Source organism: Barbatula barbatula (genome assembly GCF_947034865.1).
Source record: "Barbatula barbatula genome assembly, chromosome: 15".
In the NCBI taxonomy this organism is placed as follows: domain Eukaryota; kingdom Metazoa; phylum Chordata; class Actinopteri; order Cypriniformes; family Nemacheilidae; genus Barbatula; species Barbatula barbatula.
Window position 1 is genome coordinate 5,457,382 of NC_136778.1, and position 22,202 is coordinate 5,479,583.

Genomic DNA, 22,202 nt, shown 5'->3' on the forward strand with positions numbered 1-22,202 from the left:
ATCTTCCCAAACGTGATCTCCTTTAACAACCGCGAGCGCTCAAATGCCTGTTGCCAGGTTACCGTCCAGCATTGTGAAGCGCTGCATCGCGTACCGCATGGCGAAGAGCCGCTGACTCGCGCCCGTCTCTGAATGATGAATAACCGATGCATTCACAACGCGATGAATAGGCGAGTGTGATCGCGATCGAATCCGCAGCGTTGTCGCTGGATCCGGGGGAAGCCATGCAGCTTCAGTCCGCAGCGCAGTGTAAGGTGTCCGGCTTCATACTGAATGAAAGATGCGCCCTGTCTTCGAAAATGGAAGCGCACCGGTACGTAGGCACGCTCGGGATTTACGGATCGATTCTTGATATGAGCAACTGTTGAGTGTTGCAGTAAAAGCATCATGTTATATTGCAAAGCGTATCGTTGGAAGCTTGATCAGAAATTGCGTAAGGGCTGGAAAATGGCATCGTTTTGATTTACATTGGCTTCATTTTTGCATCATCGCTGGTTTGTGTTTGGGATTATGGCTTTAATAAAAACAGTTCTCTGTCGTTATTGTGTAGTATGTGAGCTGCTTTAGGAAGTGTGGTGGAAATGTTTGCAGTTTTATTTACTCTTAAAGCTCCGTGTGGAATTGATGCAATATACACACAATTGGCATATAAAACGTTTGGCAAGCCATCAAACATTGTGTAGCTATCATCCTTGTGCAAACCTTGTCATACAAACCAAATGTGAATGGTGTTGTGGGCTCCCCTTTAATTTTCTTCTCTTCAGCATCCTTAACAGTGTATTTTCTAATGTAAATGTTTTCAAACATATTAAAATGTATTAGGGGACATGGTGTTTCCCCATGAATAGGGTGTTGTTTTATAAACCATGCTGCCACTCGCAGCCATGACTAACTTATCTCTTGTGACGTTTTAAGTGGGAACCTCCGTGCATGCAAAATGTGGCGGATGGTTGTGGTTGGTGCCAGAACGGCAGCGTGTCGGCTGTTTCCATAAAGTGCTCGATGGAGAAAAACAGGTCGCTTTCAGCACTCACCTGCCGCTTTGTTGACACCCCGACACCTTGTTAAAACAGCAAATTGCATTGCTTGAGTAAACGGTGTGACCATCAGCTTTTTTGAATGCTTTAGATCATGGGGTGTTGCTAGTATAGAGAAGAGTTGGTGCTGTTTAATGGGTTTAGGGTATGTTGTTTTAAAGCTTCTTAGTTAACCTAAAACTGATTTGTTTTGACAACACTCCATTTACATCAGTTTAAATGCACACTAAAGCACTAAGGCATCTGTTTTTCAGTGTTTATTGTTCTTATTTTTCTGATTTGAGTATTGTGTGCTAGGTTTAATGACTAGCCTGTGTGTTGGTTTACATTTGTAGGTCAACAGTTTTCCCATTGACGATCAATTATGAAAACTAATAAAATGATAAGAAACTTTAGATTACAATAAATTTTTCCGACATAATAGAGGCATTTATTGAGCCATTTATAAGTGTTTAGGTTATGTTTACGTCGCAACCATGTAATACACCATACTATACCAAACACTAAACTGACATGAATGCATTAATACCCGCTCACCGTATGACGGTTAGCATTTTTGTGGTTTGCACCAACATAATATTTATATTCAGTTTGCGTTCTATGCTCTCCAAAATATAAAGGAACGGGCAAAATGCATAAAAATGCGTGTAGTTGAAAACTCAATGTGATTGTCAAATTTTTTATTTCATTTTTATTTCAATAAAGTCCCTATTCTCCTTACAGCTCAAAAACATATTTAATGTCCTGCATGTAAAGCTGTGTGGATTACAAAATATTTTTTTATAGATAACATACTCTGTTGTTTTAAAAGATAACATACGGCAGCTGTCAAGTGTATTTAGCGTTGCAATATTTTGGCTGTAATGCGTTTCAGTGAGCAGTAAACATATAAAACTCCTGAAGGAAAAAGCTTAAATTTGTGCAAAAATCTGTTTCAGCAACAACAACATAAACATTATGTGGCCCTAATTCAACTTTAGGTAGACCTCTGTAAAGAATCTGTAACTATAGAGTTGTTTTAAATGAATGTATGACAATTATTATACAATAAAATATTAATTGAAATTGAAAATACATTTCTGTATTATAATTAAACACAGAATGAAAGTTAACTTCAGGCCAGTGCGTGCATACGATGAAACCGTCTATAGAATGGCATTTACAAAAACGAGAATGTATATTTCAAACTCCAAAGCATGTGTCTTGGCCTAAATGGAAAAGTCGCAATTACAAAACTATAAGCACTCTGCTCATATTGGCCTCTGTCTTTTTTAAGCATGTTCTTGTCCTCTTGCCAGAGGCTTAAAAGCAGACTCGTCTCACAAATAGCTGCCCATGCAGAGGATGTGATCACCGGGGCTGTTTATGCAGCGATGATGTCTCCCATTGTCCTGCAAAGCGTGGCATGAATGAATCTGTACCGGCATCCACCAGAACGGGCATTCTGCGTGACTCATGGTTGTGAGTGGAGTGTATTTTTAAGCCAGTTTTTGCAGTTTCTGTGGAGGTGGTGAGATGCTGACTGCTCAGACACTCTCTATATCGGCCGTGAAAGGAAACGCTTGCTGCTGATTGCTGCAATGACTGGCATCATGAAAGTAAGGATGCCAAGGTTTAACGGTGAGCGGGTATTAATGCTTCATTGTCCATTTAGTGTTTTGGTGTAGCATACACGTGTACAATCGACCTTCAAATCATTTCATCAAATCGGGTAACGGACTCACAGATTTCTTATCAGTTTCTATATGCAAGGCGATCGTGCGCTCAGAGCTACAAAAGGCGAGCACAAGAGAAGCCCGGATGTCTTTTTTTCGCCTTCATACAGAATCTTTTTTCCCAGTGTTATGTCGGAGTTACGCATAAAACCCACCCACGTACAAGTGTTGCTAAGGTGATGGCTTTAATTCCTCAGCCTATAAAAAGACCAAAAGAGAGCAAAAAAACCCAATGGAAGATTGTGACTTATGAGAATGTCTCTTATGAGTATCACTACGGAGACGAAAATCTTCTGAGTGGCACGGCTTTTCAATGCAAGCAAATTATGAGAATGAGAGATTGAACTGCAAATTTTCTAGCAAGCATTTTATGAAACTTAAATAAACCGTAAATAAATGTTTTTTTATTTGCCCGATTCAACAAAATTGCAGGTTGCAGATTGGAAAAGCAATAACACTATAGTTTTATAAGTAAGATTTCTTGATATCTTTTTCTTATTTTCTAGTTCTAGGATCGGAGGCTGAAAAATGGAAAGTAATAAAATCTATGCTTGTATATAAAAGACGTTTGTAAGACAGGAAAAGTTCAGTTAAAGGTGCCGTGTGTAATTCTTCTGAAGATCTACTGACGTAAATGCTATATAATATAAATAATTTTGTCTTCAGAGGTGTATAAAGGAAGCGTTGTGTTTTTATTACCTTAGAATGAGCTTTTTCTATCTACATACACCACGGGTCCCCTTGCATGGAATTTGTCATGTTGTTTCTACAGTAGCCCTAAACGGACAAACTGCTACCGAGCGCGATTCATAAATAGGTTTTCTCTTTCGACAAAGAAGCGAAAACGTGACTGCATCTTTGTCCGGTGTCAGCCTCCGTAGTGCTTCCAAAGGGAGGGGTGGAGTGAGCCATTGGTTGCAATTTGCAACCTCACCGCTAGATGCCACTTAATTTCATACACCTTTCAAGTGGTTTAGTAAGATTTTATTTACCTATTAAAAAACAATTACATCTTTATGTTCAATGTGCTGCTTCATTCTCTAACGTTTTCTATTTTCCTCAACAGGTATTATTTAAAACTTTTTAAAACTTGTTACTTGTTATAGCTCTTCTTGTAGTGCCTCCCAACGATGCATTGGTCTGTTTTCTTCAGTTTTAGGTTGCTTTGGATAAAAACTAAATGTAATATAAATGTACTTTAAAATAGCCCCTTGGACAAAACATGCGTGTAGTTAATGCATCACTTTAAAATTTCTCACCTCTAATGACTACTTCCTGTTTAATGCTCTAGCTCGTAAACTTTTTATAATTGATTATAATCTTAGTCATAGTCTTATAGTTAACAGTTTTATAATGAAATCCCCCAGGTCATTCAGTGATCTGTCAGCGATTCTTGGTCAGATGTGAGGTTAATCATTAGTTATTAGTGCCTGTGTGCTGCTTTTACCTTGTGGCTGTGAGACGTTCTGCATCTCGCAGTGGGAGTCCGAGCCTATTTCCAGCTTGCTGTAACACCTCTGCCATGCCGCGGACCCTCGGGCTTCCTGCGAGCAGTAAGTTCTCAGCCTGAGACATGGCTATTACACGAGCACGGGTTTAAAATAGCTTCAGTCTGCTCTCTCTCACGCACTTGTGGCTAGTTGAGTAGGTAAAAAGCAGCAGGAAGGTTATTTTAAGACTCTGTAGACCTTAAAGGGGATTTTTGGGACCTTTTAAATTGAGATGTTTAGACCGCAGGTGTAGTTGCTATGGTTTAGGTTGCCATTTGTTTTGTTTATTTATTAAGCCATTTAAAGGATTCACCCAAAAATGAAAATTCTGTCATCATTCACTCACCATTTTGTCATTTCAAACATTTATGCTTTCTTCTGCAGAACAGGAAAAAAAATATTGTTAAGAATATTGGTAACCGATTGTTGGTTAACTTATCATTTTAAAGGTGGGGTGAGTGATTTGGAAAGATGCTTACTTTAGCCTGCTAGCACTGAAATTATAATCCAACCCTCTATGTGATTCGCCATCCAAAACCACGGCTCCTCCGAACACATGAACGTATTTCGTTAATCCACGTAATTAATTATAAACTAAACCCATTAAATTCTTCTCGAAGCATGTATATACCAGTCCAAAACAAAGACAGCAACCATAGTTTCGTTTTTCAGACCCCCCGGCAGGAAGCTGTCTCCATGTACAAGCTGAACCGATGTTAATTCGAGATTTTCATCTTTCATGATCCAGACGCTTTTCGTCTCTGCTTTTTCAAAAACGGACTTTAGATTTACTTGTTATCGGTTCCGTGGGAAAGTTTGATTGTTGCTGATTGTCTGCCATTCTCCCTATATTGACACAGCCGACGTGAGCGCGCTGCTGATGACGTATCGTGTATGCGTGAACAGGGAGCGCAGTGGTATGCAAAATACGTTTGCTGAAAATGTACACATAACCAATCTCAGCGTTCGGCCAGAACGTTTTGATTGGGCGATTGTTTATTGGTCCTACGCCTTTCACAGATGATATATAATTATTAAAACATTATTTGACCACTGTACTACTTGATTGCTATCAGGATATAAAGAGATTTCCAACCAACATGACAAAACCAAATTCTGGACAGGGTCACCCACCTTGCCTTTAAGAATGAAATGTTTTTTTTTTAGATTCGGTTTCATGCAAACCATTCCTACATTGATTTCTTTAAAAAGTGTAAATGCTGTGGTTTGAGTGAATGAGGGCGGAGCTATCTGATTGTTAGACCAATGGCAAACCGGGAATGTCTGTAGATTGGTTTTGAGGTTGAGGTTGTTTTTGCATGTCCCTTTGGTGATGCTAGTGCTGCAGAAAGTATACACTGATGTAGACAAGATTTGTCTTAATCATATGAAAACTGGAATGATATCAACCGATTTACAGGGTAATCTGTGTACTTTGCCCCTGAAGAACTTTGATTTAACAGTTTGAGAAGTTGCAGTTTTACAAATACAAGGATTGTACAGTCATGGGAAAAACAAAGAACCCTGGCTGGGCTTGTCTAACTTTGTGTTAGTGTTTGTATTATGCTGCGTTCCTTTATTTTTTCCCTGACTTTGCGCAAGACCTTGACAATACATGAGGAATCCTTTGGTCTCTTTGCAGGATTGTTTTAGATCTTTTTGTGGTCCTGGGGCCAGCCGTCTTCTTGACTTTCGAGGACGTCTGAATCCTCGTTGTTTGCTGGAGTCTCATTGGATTTGCGATGCGACTTTGAGGTGGCAGCCTGTGAGAGTTAGTGTAGGACAAGCCGTGTAAACAAACAGTGTTAAAGGGCGAGAGTACCTGTGTTACTCTTGTCGACACACATGATTCATGTCAGCCCTTCATAGCGAGGTACAAATGTTTTTTAACTTTCATTCAGGGTTGGGCTTTTAATATTTCACGCAAGAAGTTAAGTATAGTTGAAAGCAGTATTGAATTAAGATTTACGGCTTCATTAAGCATTCACGTTCAACATATTGGCCATTATAATTTTGTCAACATGCAGAATCCATCTTACTTGTGTAGTTTATTTGTGAATGAGTTTGTTACACAGGTGAAGACTATGAAGCTGTCATCAAGGACGTTCGTTTGAGTCATGCAGTTGGTTGATGGTGATTTCTCCTGATGTTACAGGCACTGGATTGCATAATCAGATCCTGTTTTATCATGCTCTTCCCCAGAGCGCTTTCTCTCATGTCACTGCAGCCTAAGCATGAAGCGCTCTGATGCCGTTTTTTTGGCTATGGGTCGATAATAGGGGGCAGTTGTGGCCTAATGGTTAGAGTCTCATAACCAGAAGGTCACCGGTTCGACTCTCAGGGCCAGAAGAGCGGCTGACGTGCTCTTGAGCAAGGCAGAGGGGTTTTTGATCAGACTGTGTCATTGTATTTGTTGACGTTATTAGGGTTGGGACGATATTTATATTCTCAATTTTGCAATGAATTATAGTTAAATGCTGCCACATGTGAGCACCTATCTATCGGCTGTTAAAATATACTATGAGTGGGAGTAGTATGAATACATTTCGGATATACTGAATCTGCCATGTTTATGGCCATGTGACCCGTATGCTCTTTGAACATTGACGTATTAACAACAACCTACACATGAGTGTTGATAAAAAAGATCATTTAGTCACTAGAAATTAATTTATTAGACTATTATTAAGGCCGCCTTAAGGTTTTCCGCCATATTTATTTGATTTACTTTTGAAATTTGACTGTTGCTCGGCTCCTGTGGCATCATGGATCTCACGAAGCTTGGCGGAAGTAGTAGACCATCGGGGTATTTTCGCCTACTGTTTTTGCATACTAAGGTTTCGGACATACTATTCATGGCTCATACTAATTTTTGCCTACTATATAGTATGGAATAGGCATGGGCCGGATACAGAGGTATGCCGAGGTTTTAAAGAGTTAAGGTTTGAAAACCACAAAAATGTTCTGTGATACCGTTTCTAAGGTATTTTGAGCTGTGCTTACAGAAAAATAAATAATTAAATCATGTAATTTAATGTTTGAAAAATAAATAATTAAATCATGTAATTTAATGTTTGATGTCTATGTGTAATGACAAAAATATACTTTTTGAAGGAATAATGTAATTTTAATGCTATATTATTAACCGACACACATGTTCTACATGTTGGTTCAAAATGAAATGTATTGTGTCAAGTTGAAAAGTAGTTTTTTTGTATATGCAGATATTTGGAAATAACACATTTTAGTGTTGTAATAGCAACACGGCAATACCGTGAAACCGTGGAATTTTTGATTAAGGGTATTATACCGCCATAAATCCCATACCTGCCCATCCCTAGTATGGAAGTCTGCGATTTCAAACGCAGCCATAGTTCCAGGTAATCCCAATGGTTATATTCTATTGCTGTTCTTCAAACCTTTTCAGGTATTTTCATGATGATAAAGTATATTTATAATGATGGTGTTTGACGAGTGTTGCTTTTTCAAATCCACGTTATAAACAAAGTTGACTTTAGATCGATCAGTACTCCTGATCAGAGCCGTAGATTACGGAAGACCATAAAACACAGAATCAAAGCCTTTGCGATTCAGAAACGATTCTAGATGGGTATAAATCAGTGTGAATCATGAGACATTGTCCCCAGTCCTAGACATTATGAATGTAAGGTTTTAAGTGAGACTCTTAACATGCTCCAAAAAGCCAATTAACAATTTTATATTATTAGCCATTTTAATTACCATTGTTGAGTTGGCTAAAAAGGTCCAGTGTATTACATTTAGGGGTGAGGTTGTGAATTGCACCCAACGCTCACTCCACCCCTTCCTTTCGAAGGAAGAGGTAGGCTGACATAAATTTCTTTACGTTTCTGCTTTTTTGCCAAAGGAGATAACGTATTTACGAAATGGGCTCTGAAGACCAGTTTGTCTGTTTAGGGCTACTGTAGAAATTCCATGCAAGGGGTCCCGCGATTTAAGTTGATAAGTATGACTTCAGAGGTGTATAATGAAGCGCTATGTTTTTATTACATTAGAATGAGTTATTTTTATGTATATTATAAAGCATTTTTGTCTATAGATCCTTTAAAAGACTTTTAAAGACAGGCAAAGGCTATACTGTTTGAATAGCAGGGCTAGATTTCATATTTATATTCATGTACATCACTATTTTATCTGCGTTCAAGCTCTTGTCCTCTTAATGTGGCTTATTTATAATAAAAGTTTTTTTATTTCCATCCAATATCGGCTCACAAGCTTTTTATTTTAATCATTTCCCTAATTGTAATGTGCCCAGTGCTCAAGAACAAACGTAATGAGGTGGATTTCTGCAAATTCAAACAATACTGGCAGCATTATTTGTCCAATATTCTAGCTGAATGTTTAATAGTGTAGTTGATTAATGAGAAAATGCATAAATTTGCAATGTTCAGTATTTCATCACACTAAGTCTTGCCTTTTACCATAAAGCCCCTCGAGCTCACCTCCATGCAGTTTGTTTGCATTTATGGAATGAAACAGAATAGAGATGATTAATTTGAAGGGTATAAAATAAACATGAATCAGACTCACGTATTCGCTCCGGCAGGGGGAATTTGTCTTGTCTGACAACGAAGGTTACAAGAATCGCACAGACCAATGGTAATGCAAAACTTAAAGGAACAGTTCGCACAAAAATGACAATTCTGTCACCGTATACTCACAATATCTTTGTTCTGATGAACAGAGAGAAAGATAATTGGAAGAATGCTTGGAATCAAACAGTTCTTGGCCACCACTGACAACCATTGTAAGGTTTTTATTATACAGTTTTGTTGAACACAGAAGAATATATTTTGAAGAATGTAGGATGCAAACAGTTCTAGGGCACTTTTGACTACCATTGTTATTTTTCCTACTATGGTAGTCAATGGTGGCCAAGACCTGTGTGGTTCCAAGCATTCTTCGAAATATCTTTCTGTTCATCAGAACAAAGAAATGTATACAGATTTGGCACACCTCGAGGGCGAGTAAATGACAGAATTTTTATTTTTGATTTAACTGTCCCTTTTTTGAATAATGAGTTAAAGTTCTATCCTCTTAGCCAGTAGCTTTTCTGACTGTCTTCCATCAATTACACCAAAATATAGTGTGGAACTCTGGAAACTCGCTTGCTGTGCTCCGGCACACTCATTCCTTAATTAAAGTGTAGGGATTGGTCTCAGTGGACAATCCTGTTAGATTAGCCCTTATCTGCTAGGCGGATGATCCCGGGTTCTCATCTCCGTCGTCAGTTAGATTTCGCAGAAAAGCAAAACAAAACGCTAAACAGTCTGTCAGCGTATTTTCTGAAGTGCTTTGTCATGATTATTTATTTCACCTGATTGACTCTGCTGTCAGCCGGTGCCATCTGATTTGAAAGCTTTTCCGCATCCCCAGTGATGTGTAGTACGTGAATATTAAGTGACTTGAACATTCTTCGTAAATGATGTCAGTGTTGGTCTGGTAAACTTGTGAAGTTTATCATGTCTTTGACAACTTGAAAGGTTTGTCACACTATAAGTTTCTGTCACTCAACGGCTTGATAATGGGGTGATAACAATGCTAAGCGAATTGGGTTTGATTTCCAGTCGCGCACACAAAATGCAATTTAAATGTACTATTCAATTCAGTCTTTTCTATCGATTTTTTTTCATCCATGTTTGATGTTTAATATATATATGAGAAGCAATATTTTTGTCCACTGATTCACAAAGTGTGGTGGCGGGGCAAACCTACTTAAAAACTTATCTTGTAAAGCTGCATTCACATTACAAGCCACAAAGCAGAACGATCCCATTCATTTCAATGGAGAGCTGGTGAGTTCCGGCGACACCAGCAATCGTAACCGTTGGCGACTGGATGGGGCATGTCCAGCGCCAAATCTTTTTTAGAAATCTTCAACTTTATACAAATCAAGAGCAACTTTCGGAAGCGACGCCCACTAGGAAGATGGTAGAGCTGATGTGATCCCTCTCCAGCACTTGTAGTGAAGTAAAGATGGAGGAGAGACTGGTCCTTGCCGTTATCAATTTTTCACTAGCGACCTGAACCGCCATCCCTGGCGACATGTAGCGACTAAGTCACTTATAATCTGGATGCAGTTTAAGCTGTAGCTTTAGCACTTGTCGCTTTGCCTTATCCTATGTGGTCAGAACACATTTATAAATAGCAAAGAAGTGACATGTTTGTAACATTTTCAAGGTTTCTAGATATAGGAGAATGTGGGGTCGGATTTCTTTTTTCAAGGTGAGAGCACTTTCTCACTTCTATCTCTTTCCTTTTTCTTCCTGCACTTGACTCACTTCTGCTCAAAGTGCAGACTACTTTTAGCAGCTCTTTTCTTGTTCTATCAAAGCTGTAAATAATTTAGAGTTATATGCAAGGTGAAGTTTTGGCCTAAAGTGCAAAGTGAGCAGAGGGACAGGGGAATTGATTTTCAGTGTTTACATTTAATGGGTTGACTGCATAATGAACGATTGACCTATAAAGGTGAACTGCACTTGAATGCTAATGCTGATGGCAACTTATCTATGGTTTTTAAAGCTTTTTGTAGGGGGAGGAACAATTAACTACTACTGAACCATTGACTGTTAATTTCAGCTGTTTATTCTGTACATTTAATGCACAGATTTATTGTTGTCTTTTTTCTGTTTCGAACCATTGATGCTTAATGGAGGCTAATTTAGTATTCTGTAGTGTGATAATCCCTCTGCCTTTTTTCTTTCTCTTTCCAGCGAGCAGAGTATCTGCCAGGCGCGGGCCGCTGTCATGGTATATGACGACGCCAATAAGAAATGGGTTCCGGCCGGCGGATCCACAGGCTTCAGTCGAGTCCACATCTATCACCACACGGGCAACAACGCCTTCAGAGTGGTGGGCCGTAAGATTCAGGACCACCAGGTAAGAGAGCTGAAATTATGGGGGTAATCGAGTTGGAGACTTGATTTGGGTGATTTGCATTGTCAACCCAATTCTGTGCTAATGTTATACATTATTTTTCTATATTATTACAGTATCTACAAAATGTACTTTTGTATTATTGCTTTTTAGCATTAGGGACTGTAGGCAGTTGTGTATTGTGAGTATAGTAAAGGCTGAAGGGTATTTTGTCGGGCACATCGTCCTCTATCATCTAGTCAGACAATCGGCATCCAGTTGGTTCATTTGTTGTCCACTGGGCCTGCTGGCTTCCCATGCCGAGACGGGTCTTATTTCACTGAAGTACATGCAATGACCCATGACACAGAACATGGCTGGGTTAAGTGACTCAAAGCATCACAGGGTAGTTTATGGAGATCTCATTGCAACTCCTGTTGTGATTGCGAAAAATATTATGTTTGACTACGTTTCAGAAAATACTGTTGATTCTTTTCAGTTCCAGTGTGGCACTTCAGAAAGGTTTATGTGGGCCAATCAAATAATTTTCAAGATTCGGAAAACCTGTTGTGTATAGTCTTGAGAATAAAGGCCAGAGTACACCAAGAGAGATAACTAATACCAACAATTTCCAAGCACCATTTGACCTAGCAATAGGAGATGCTAATCAAAACTGCTTGGAGTCAACAGCTAAAAGAGCTTACCAAACCATCTAAAAATACATATATTTTTCAGCTATTACTTGAAGAAAAACATGTGCCTTCATGATCATATTCCGAGATCAATTTTGCTGGCACCTTATTCCCTACTGATTCGGTCCAAAGCTCTATTATTATTTCTGGATTAACTAACGAACCATGTCTACTGCACTGAATGGAATAGGTAGCAAATCTCATATGTTTTCACACGTGATTTATGTCCATGAACTCTCTGTTTGGACAGGAAGCCGTTTGTCTTTAGTTTTACGGTGGCAATTGCAGAGTTTAATTTTCTCCACCATTCCATTTGAACACCATTAACGTATGTTAAATAGATGCCACGTTTAAGTTCAGGAAAACAATGTGGCAATAAAATCTTCTGCTCTGAATACTTCAAGGGTTAGAACGTCATGTTAAAAAATTTTTATTGGGAGTTTGAAAGTTTATGAGGTTGTTAAATCGTTTATTTCATAGTTTGTGAGAAATACACGTGCATGTGTATTGTGTAAACCGTATGTGCTGCATCAGCACCCTTTTAACCCTTCATCGCAATTATCTATTTTAATAAACTCCCTGATGTGATGGGAGGGATTTCATTAACTGAATCTGCACATTTAGCCTGTTAATGTTAGAACTGGCTAATAGTGCATTTTTGTTGTCCTCTAGGATGCTGTGTAGGCTGGCGTTTCCTTTTGAAAAGTAATTAAATGTCTTAAGAATGCCGTCTGGTAGAATGAATGGGTTGGATGACCCAAAACTCTTTCATGACAAGCATACCAATGTGACTATAGTCAGAGGTCTTCAATACTGTCATTTTGTCTGCAAATGATTCTTGGAAGGCTTTACTTGCATGTTTTTTTTTGTGAGTAATAAGCAAAACCGCTATTTCTTTGGCCCTGAAAACTTCCATTTAATAGTGTCATTCACCATCTCTGCATCAGATGTGGAACTGATTCTTTGCACAGTACACGCACATTACCTATGGGAAAACGAAACCTCATTGAAGGACATGTCTTTGCTTTAGACAAATAAATAAAAACATAAAGTATAGTAAACTATAACAAGGAACTATGGTATTAACAAGGATGGCGAAATTACGATAGACAGTTTTACCTGGAAAAATTACTTTTTTTTGCATCTGCTTTCTTCACTTTTGTTGAAATGTATTTTTCGGTTTATAGAGAGCCCATAAATGTTTAACAGACATAAAGTGATATTTAAAGTGGTCAAGTCAAAGCCTAAAACATAAAAAACAGCCATTTTATTTCATATTTATATTTTCTCCCTTAGAATTTAAAGTGATGTCGATTGTATCATATTTGAAATAAGAGGATATGCTTATGGTTTGCAGGTTGCTGTTGGGTATATTATAGTTCCCATTTAGCTCCCTTCATTTAAGCCTTTTTGCAAAGCCTCCATTGCATTACTAGACATCTGCACGGCTTCAAAGTCCGTCTCAATGAATCTCTATGAAGGTATGAATTTGGTGAGTTTAAGATGCAATCAAGTTGATATCTAAAGCACATTTAAAACAGCAGAGGTTGACCCTAGATTCTGTACAACAAATTATATAACAAGAAAATAAAATGAAAATAAATCTAGGAAATAATCGATACAGAACATTGACCTAAGAGGTTAGATTTGTAAAAGCTACAAAGTGGAAATTGTCATTTAGGCATTTAAGTAGAACGCTGTCTGTAATACTTCATTCATTCATTTTTGGTGAGTAATGCTGTAAAGTGGTGCTGGTGTAGTAGTGTGATATGTTAGGAATTCACTCTGTGTGCTAAAGTTAGAACGCTTGTCACATTTTTCTCTTCAGACTGTATTGCATATGCATTTTATTTGAGTCTGGCCTAGATCTTTCCCTGTCTGTTTATTACTTTCCAAAAGAAATATAACCAAGAAATTAACTCGTCTTTTGTCTGAAGGGTGAACTTTGTGAATGACATGTGAGCTGTTAGATTCCACTCCGGCAGGGTTTGACTCGGGAAGATTTGGCTCTATCCTGTCATGACCGGCAATTTCATAATTAACATTATTTTCTCAGAGAAAATACAGATTAAACCTATTGCGCACTATTGTGAAGTACAACGTATTGTTCACTTAAAGGTGAACATTGTGGCACTGACTGTGTTTCCTTCTACACAACTGACAGAAATACTGAAGGGACAGCAACACTGGACGTGACTTATTGCTATTTAATGGTTATTAAGTATCTAGCTGTGCCTCTGGAAGTCTCTAGCCTGGTTTAGTCATGGTAACATTAATAATTGATGAACGAACGTCATAATTATGGTGATATCCGATGAAGGAGCGTATCGGATTGCTTCAGGAAACGTGCTGGCATTTGTTGACTAGCCATCCAGCATAGTATCATTTCTAGAGGAAGTAGAGCATTGAAGCACATACAAACTAAATGTCAACTTTTCCCACCGTAAGACCTTGGCCGTTGTGTATCCATTCAAGTAGTCAGAAATGTAAGCAAAACTTAATATCATCTTAACCACATTTTCATAATTGTAGCCCTGTTTTTGTAATTACTTGTAGTAAATATTAGGTCAGACATCTAAATAATTGCTAGTAAGGAACAAAACATTTTTTTACGTTATTAATAAGAATGTCACAATAAATCATGGGATACATTTTTTCAGATTAGCCATTAATGCAACATCCGTTGTTTTCTGTCATCATTGTCTAGCGTCAAATTATATAATCACACTCTTATTCATATAAACGCCTTTAAACTATTCAAGTGCAATTTGAAGGATTATTCTGTATTTCATGTATTAAGCAGTAGAGGTCTTCTCGGGTCCAAATATCTTTACCCGACCCGAAATGACCCGAATCACTTTTTACCCGAACCCGAGACAGACCCGATAACGTTTTTATTTTAAAGCCCCGACCCGAGACAGACCAGATAACGTTAGACCCGAGTCCGACCCATCGTATATGTTTTTTAAACCCGACTAGACCTGAATGTAAACCGACGTGTATTAATGAAATTGATATGGCAATGAACACGTTGATCCTCTTGTTTTGCTCTGGCAAATTGCGCAAACTGAGGCTAAATGGGTTGTGAATCAAATCTAAATAAGTGACGACATGGCAACCACTCGCGCGAACATTCTGTCTCAACAATGTGTCCCAAACCGCGTAGTACTGAAATGTGCGCGTCTTTTAATATCTACTTCTGGTCGCCTGGTGGAAGTATGTTTTTCCTGAATACGATGGTAACTACATCGAGTGCAAACCCCTGCAGCGTTGGAAACTTCGGGATTTCAATTCTAAGGTGATTTCAGATCACCGCGACTTTCGGAAGATTTGCGTGGCTTTCAACCGATCGGCTGAGGGTTGGAGGAGAGTTGGTAACTACACGCACACACACAAGTGACGCGCTGTTATTATACAGGATAGTTCGGGTCTTCCGCGGGTCAATTAAGCAAACTATTTTTACTTTATATTACCCGAGACCCGAAGACACTAATAATATACCCGACCCGTGTCCGAAGCTCCCGTGAATCTTTTAGACCCGAACCCGCTCGGGTCTCGGGCCGGACCTCGGGTTTTCGGATCTAAGTGGACCCGTGAAGACCTCTATTAAGCAGTAAATACTTTATTTATTTTCCGTATATTTCCCATCTGTTAGACATGTAGGAAGGGCACACTTATTATAAATGGTTTGAAAAACAATATATTTAATAAAGACATCGGTTGCAAGCCAACACTATTGGAATATTGGCTTTCATTTATAAAATGATGCTGTTAAAGAAATGTGTTGTTTCTACATTAATTTGGAGATATAATTGTGAAATAAGGTTACCCAAAAATTCTGTCATTATTTACTTACCCTCAGATTGTTCCAAACCTGTATAAAAGGAAGATATTGTGAAGAATGTCAGTAAAAAAGCAGATCTTGTCCCCCGTTTACTGCCATAGTAGGGAAAATAAATACTATGGCAGTAAATGGGGACGAAATCTGTTACTGTCTTTTTTCTAAATATGTTAATTTGTGTTTAGCAGAACAAATACATGTATACAGGTTTTGAACAATCTGAGGGTGAGTAAATGATGACAGAATTTTGAACTAAAGCAAGTATGCACCCATTGCCAACAAAACACTGACATACTGCATGACTCTGTTTCGCTTACCGCATGCACAGCAATACTACGTCCAACTCGTGTTTTGACAACACGTTTAACATTGTAAAGAAGTTAGAACGCATAAAACACAGTTGCACACCCCCTTTAACCACTATGCCACACCACCAGGTGCAATTTATCAGGCTTTCTTACCCACTTTAAGGCTTTTAGATTTCGGTCCAATAGGATGAAACAACTGGATTCTTTGCTCATAAAGGCTTCCTTGCATGATTCCAACATCAAAGTTGCCTATGCGAGAACATGACCCAGATTTGAGTTCTTATTACCCAATTATACTAATGTGTTGAGAAAACTGGGAAGTTTTCTGCTTTCGTGAGTGGTGTCAGGATGCCTTACAGTTCACGGTTCCATATATGCCGCACGCTAATTGGTTGCACTTCTCATGGTACAGTAATTACATTGATGTCAAAGGCTGAGAAATGAAAATGACTGTGAACACAGCTAGTTTCCACAGAAGCTCCATAAAGATTTGCTCCGTTGAAGATGTGCTGTGTGGAGAGTCTAGTGTTTGATTTTTATATCTCTGCAATTACAACATTATCCGTGTAGTGTTGTTGTGTAACGCCTGTTTGGAGCCAAGCTGACTTTGGTGACCTTTTTGTAATGGCAAAATGGCATATCGTGGCAAAACTTTTTTTATCTGCCAGAATGAATGCGCTGCCTGCAGCAGTTCTTTGTCTGTAGTTTGTCCTTGTGAAACTTTTAAAGGTGCTGTAGATAAAAGCAAAAACTTTGTCTCTCTGCCTTGTTATCTGTAAGATTAAATAATGAAACCGTGTCTACCTTTTTATATTAACAGAAAATGTTCAGAGATTTGTACTTGAACCAGAGAATTCTCATAAAAATAGTAACACCTAATACTTTTGACCAATAAACAAAATAGGCAAACATATTTTGTATGACTTGGATTTAATTGGGGACATGTATTGGTTTTATTAAGTAGATTCATGAACGCTTAAGTTTAAATAAACTAAAAGGAATAAAATGGTGTTTAAAGATCCAGTATACGACATTTGCAAGCAAATTGCAAGCAACTGCTCACTCTATCACTCCCCGCACCATTTTGAAGGCGGTGTCTGACACGGAACAATGTTGTCAAGTTTTCGCTTCTTTGCCAAAGGAGATAACGTATTATGAAATGCAATGTGTAAAGCAGTTTGTCCGCTTAGGGCTACTGTAGAAACAACATGGCGAATTCCATATAAGGGGACCCGCAGTGTATATATGATAGAAAAACTCATCCTATATATAATAAAAACACAACACTTCATTATGTACGGTTTTTATACACCTCTTGTTATGCATATTATATTGCATTTCAGTCAATATATCCTCCAAAAATTGACACACTGGACCTTCATAAATGTTCAAACCATAATCTTATTTTTCAATATAAACATAACTGTTGTTATACACCTCATTCATGGATGTAGAAAGAAGTATCTGCTAAATGATCAAATCTAAATATACATTGTTTGCTTCTGTCAACAGGTGGTTATAAACTGTGCCATTCCCAAGGGGCTGAAATACAACCAGGCAACACAAACCTTTCACCAGTGGCGAGACGCACGGCAGGTCTACGGCCTTAACTTTGGCAGTAAAGAGGATGCCAATGTATTTGCCAGTGCCATGATGCATGCCCTGGAGGTGCTGAACTCTCAGGATGCAGGTGAGAATGTTGTTTTCACACCAGCGAGAGCCACGTTTAATGATGTGCAAATTGAGCCCTGCAGCAGTATTACAGAGCATTGCAAAAATTTGATACCCAAAATAAAATGTAAATTGTTCTGATCATAGAAAATCCCTTATTACGTAATTTACATGCATTTGCGTTATTTTCACATCATTTATTTTTCCAGTTATTCCTCTTTACATGTTAAGTGGTATAATCAGGCAGTTTACTTAATTTGCCGATTGTTGTTTACTGTTTATGTTGAGCTCTACATCAGTGAGGTCATATTTGGATCCAGATCCTGCCTATTGTACTCATGAAATTGTTATTCTGCAAACCGAAGGGAGTCTGGGTTACCTCAGTATTTGTTGTTTTTGCTGATTGTGGATTTTGTAACAGCCCCCATGAAATCCGTTCGTCTGCAGCGGTTGCTTGCGCATGTGCGAGAAAGGTTCTTCCCCCGGCTCTTTTCTCCACCGTCTGAGACCCTGGCGCGGTCACAGCGGGGGTCGCCCTGCATATCGAGCCAACGCTGAAGCTGGTTTCTTTTTAAGAACAGATGATGCTTTTGTTTGGGACTAAACTGTGCTTGTCTCTTTGAGAGATGAGTGCTCTGTAAATTCTTAACTGTTGCATATTGAGCTCTTCTGTGTTCTACAATGCATCACAATAGGAAGGTCATTCGGTCACCCCCGACTGTGTGTTTGAGGCAAGGATGTTTATGAAAGGATTGTTTGTGTGCATTGCAGGGTTCTAATGTATATAGTTCAGGCTTTTATTATATGATGTATAGAATCATTTTGAATGTCACAGTTTGATTTTGGTTTGTTGGTCGGTGTTTACTCAGAATGTGTGTATGAAATGTTTTGAGCATAAGAGGTGCTATTATTAGGCAAACAAAAATGACCATGGTATTACTAAAGTATTTTGGACAGGTGCCATGGTTAGCATTTTAATATATGGATATAAATGTTTCAAAGAATGATTTATTTCAGATTTGAAGTTGGTAACATCTTTGGTCATGAGGCAACGATGATGTGATTTTATTTTTAGCAGTAAAGTGTCACGAATTTCAAGAGAGAACCCATATGAAGGACAGCAGTAGAACAAAAGGCTTTATTAAAGCAAAAACCTACAAGGGGGCAAAAAGTAAATAAATAAAGGACTCAAACCAAATACTTCCCACGAGGGGGCAAAACAAATAAAATCAAAACAACAAAAAATAAATAGTCCAGTTCACAAGACAAGCAAGACAGGAACTGGGTAAAGTTGACGTGGGCGACAACAGCACACAAACTTCAACGAACTGGCACAGGACAGTGAACGCGAGGGCCTTAAATGAGGAAAACTAATGGGATAATTACAATGGACAGGTGAGGGGAAGGAAAAGCTAATGGGAAGATTAAAGGGGTAACAAGGGGGCGGTGCCAAGACACTCTATAGGACAGCACAAGGCAACAACAAAGGCCATGTGCTTCCAGCCTTCCACTTGGAACACAACGAGCACAAAAGACGTGGTACTGTCACGACCCTGTCCACAGAACACAGGGGGCAGGATCATGACATAAAGTTTGATACTTCATTTAAAGTAAATTTGAAGAGTTCATTCGCAAAAAACAGATATTTAAAAAATGTATTTAAAAAATAACAAAATATTTTACCATATCAAACTGCACTTGGGTTGTTTTGATTAAGTAATAATAACTCAAATAAATACAGCTAGCTAACACGATAAAACACAATAAAAACATGAAGTTGTTTTTGCAAAAAAAACTCTTCACTTGTTAAGGTATATTATAATTAAACACCAAGTTAAGACTAAAGTTTGATTTATTACAATTTGCAAAGTAAAAATAATACAATTAAATGGGGGATCATCTGTATATCACACTGTCCTGTACTTTTACTGTATAATGTAACTCTTGTTTTCCTCAAATCCGTTAATCTTTTGTATCTTAAGAGGCCAACAGGGATATGTGAGGCCATTTTCATTCTAACACAGCAGATGCAATGACTACTGCCGTTTTTCATGACCTTCAGTTTTCTGTCTCGCTAATCTGTCTATGGAAAGTGATCTAGTCACTCTGCTGGGCTCCTGTTATCACCACGGGAAGTCTCAGAGTCTATGGCCTTATTACTCTCTATTAATTACCTGATAGCACGCCAGTTAATTATGCAAAGCGACGTTAATTATGCATACTTTACTGATGTGCAGATAGCCTTGGACGAAGTTCCTTTCACTGCCGCAGGCTGAAAATTGTGAGCCAATGATGTAGATTGTTTGTCGTGCAGTGGTGTAAAAAGTAAGTTGATGGTACTCTTACTGTTGTGTTAAAGGGACAGTTCACCCAAAAATAAAAGTTCTGTCATCATTCACCTTCGAGTTCCAAATCTGTATACATTTGTTTGTTCTGACGAACACAGAGAAATATATTTGGAAGAATGCTTGTAACCAAACGGTTCTCGGACCTTATTGACCACAAAAGTAGGGACAATACTTTATGATTTTTGTGTTCTGTTGAGCATAAATGAAGATATTTTGAAGAATGTAGGAAAGCAAACAGTTCTGGGGCACTTTTGACTAAGATTGTCCTTTTGGTAGTCCGTGGTGCCCCAGAAATCTCAGTTGCTGATATTCTTCCAAATATCTTTCTTTGTGTTTAACCAAACAAAGGAATTTATACAGGTTTGGAACAACTAGAGAGTGAGTAAAGGGTGAACTATCCCTTTAAGATGCTTGAACTGAGGGTCAGCAAAAAGCTTAGTTGTGGTTACAAAAGTCAAACTATACTTTTAGTTAAAAGAAAAACGTTTCGTTATAATATTCATTTTAGTCCTCGGCATTGGTTCGTGCTTAGCTAGCTCTGCTGAATGTGGATAATGCCTGTGGATGTCTGGCAGTTAGACAGTGGGTTTGGAGGGTGTATTAAACAGAACCAACCAGACCGCTGTACGATCCCATGCCATGGTGCCAGCACAGGAAAGCCTAATTGGCTCTCCCCTAATTCACTCTATTGTGAGCATTAAGCTGTTTACAGCTGCAGTATGGTGAAACGCCTGCGCTCGGTGCTGTAACTGCAGTGAGATCTGTCCCTGAGTGAACTGCACATCATGTTTTTATATAGTCTTCTATTAGCTCACACGTTTTTTATTTTTAAATGAAGAGGAAAAAACTGAATGAATATTGTTAAGATGCATTGACCTTCAGTGGCATTTCTTGCTTGTTTGATGGCTTGGGATACGTACGCCAAAGGTGTCTGAAAGGTTGACGGTTTGTCTGACTCACATATATTTGCATAACTACGAATAAAGTAGCAATTGATTCATTTCAATTCATCTTTTGGCTCTTTGCTGTTATTTCTTAACTGATTTGGCGGCCTCGGGATGTAGAACAAAACCCTTGAATAGAAAATGTGCCCCCTGTTGATTGAATGAGGAATTGTAGTGTTGCTAGGCAGACTTGTTAGTAAATCATGTCAGGCTGTTTTCTCCTATCATCTACATCACGTCAGGTAATACCTGTCAAATATTTCAGCGACACATGCCTCGGCAACAGAATGCGATCCTTTGTATTTGTCTATACACAGACTCGGGTGGAATAACAATGCTGTCATCTCTTTTTAAGTCGGTTAGTTGACGTGCCTGTATTTTTGGAGCGTCAAATCGAATAGTATACAAACCCTAATCGAGATATTTGCGTGCCATGTTTGTGCTTGGTGCCATAGCCATATGGTCATACTCTCTTTCAATTGGGTCTTGTTGCGAAACAACGCAGTAGTAGATTCATTTTTTGTACCACATTTGTCATCCACCCCTCTCAGGGAAGACCACAGACCTCCATAGGTGGATCCATGAGAATATCAAAGGTCCTTTTTTTCCAAACCCCCTGCTAATTTTAGTGGGGTGTAATGTGCAAAAAAAAGTCACATGATAGAATGATAGAATGATGTAACGCTGACAGTGGAGATTTAGATCATGTGAGATTTGGGGGTTTATATAAATGTTGTCGCCAGCATGATAGAGGAGATCTGTCGCAGGGCAGACGGCCGGAGAGCTCTTGGCGACATGAAATATATATATACATGAAGGATTGATGGATGGGTTGGTTGAGAATGCGATATCAGTGAAGTAAAGCTGTAAACATGTTTGTTGTTGAGTAATCACACTAGACAATCCCACAGCAGAGAATATGTGAGAAAAATAAGATTGAGTCTTTCCCACGAGTGATTTAGATGTAATTATTGTAAACTCTAGTGTTTATTGTCAACTTTTACATGCCTCTTTGCCATGACTTCTAAGAACGTGTGAACATAAGATTAAATGCTTACGGACAGAGACAGACAGGTGTTTGTGGTTTAAGAGCGGGATGTGAAGTTTAGTGTAGTGTTGATAGGTAGGACAGCGGCCTGGTGAGTTAATACCCCGGCTTGGATAAACAAGTGTGATTTCTCACGTTGTGGAAAACCTTGTCGAAATAATTAAAAGAATAGTTCACCCAAAAATGACATTTTCCAAATCTGTATACATTTCTT

At 38.6% G+C, this 22,202-nt stretch overlaps 1 protein-coding gene across 3 annotated transcripts in view; it reads left to right on the plus strand.

The window, feature by feature from the left end:
* The window catches only part of enah (ENAH actin regulator), a gene marked incomplete at its 5' end in the record, with an annotated part of 76,312 nt that overhangs the window by 22,593 nt on the left and 31,517 nt on the right, over positions 1-22,202 (plus strand). For 2 of the 3 annotated variants that reach the window (XM_079474945.1, XM_079474946.1), the window contains 2 exons: positions 10,995-11,160; positions 17,490-17,667. In XM_079474945.1, coding sequence (XP_079331071.1) covers positions 10,995-11,160; positions 17,490-17,667 — 344 coding nt within the window. Of the gene's footprint in view, positions 1-224; positions 314-10,994; positions 11,161-17,489; positions 17,668-22,202 lie in introns of those variants that run through there. The other variant, XM_079474947.1, reaches the window with a different exon arrangement.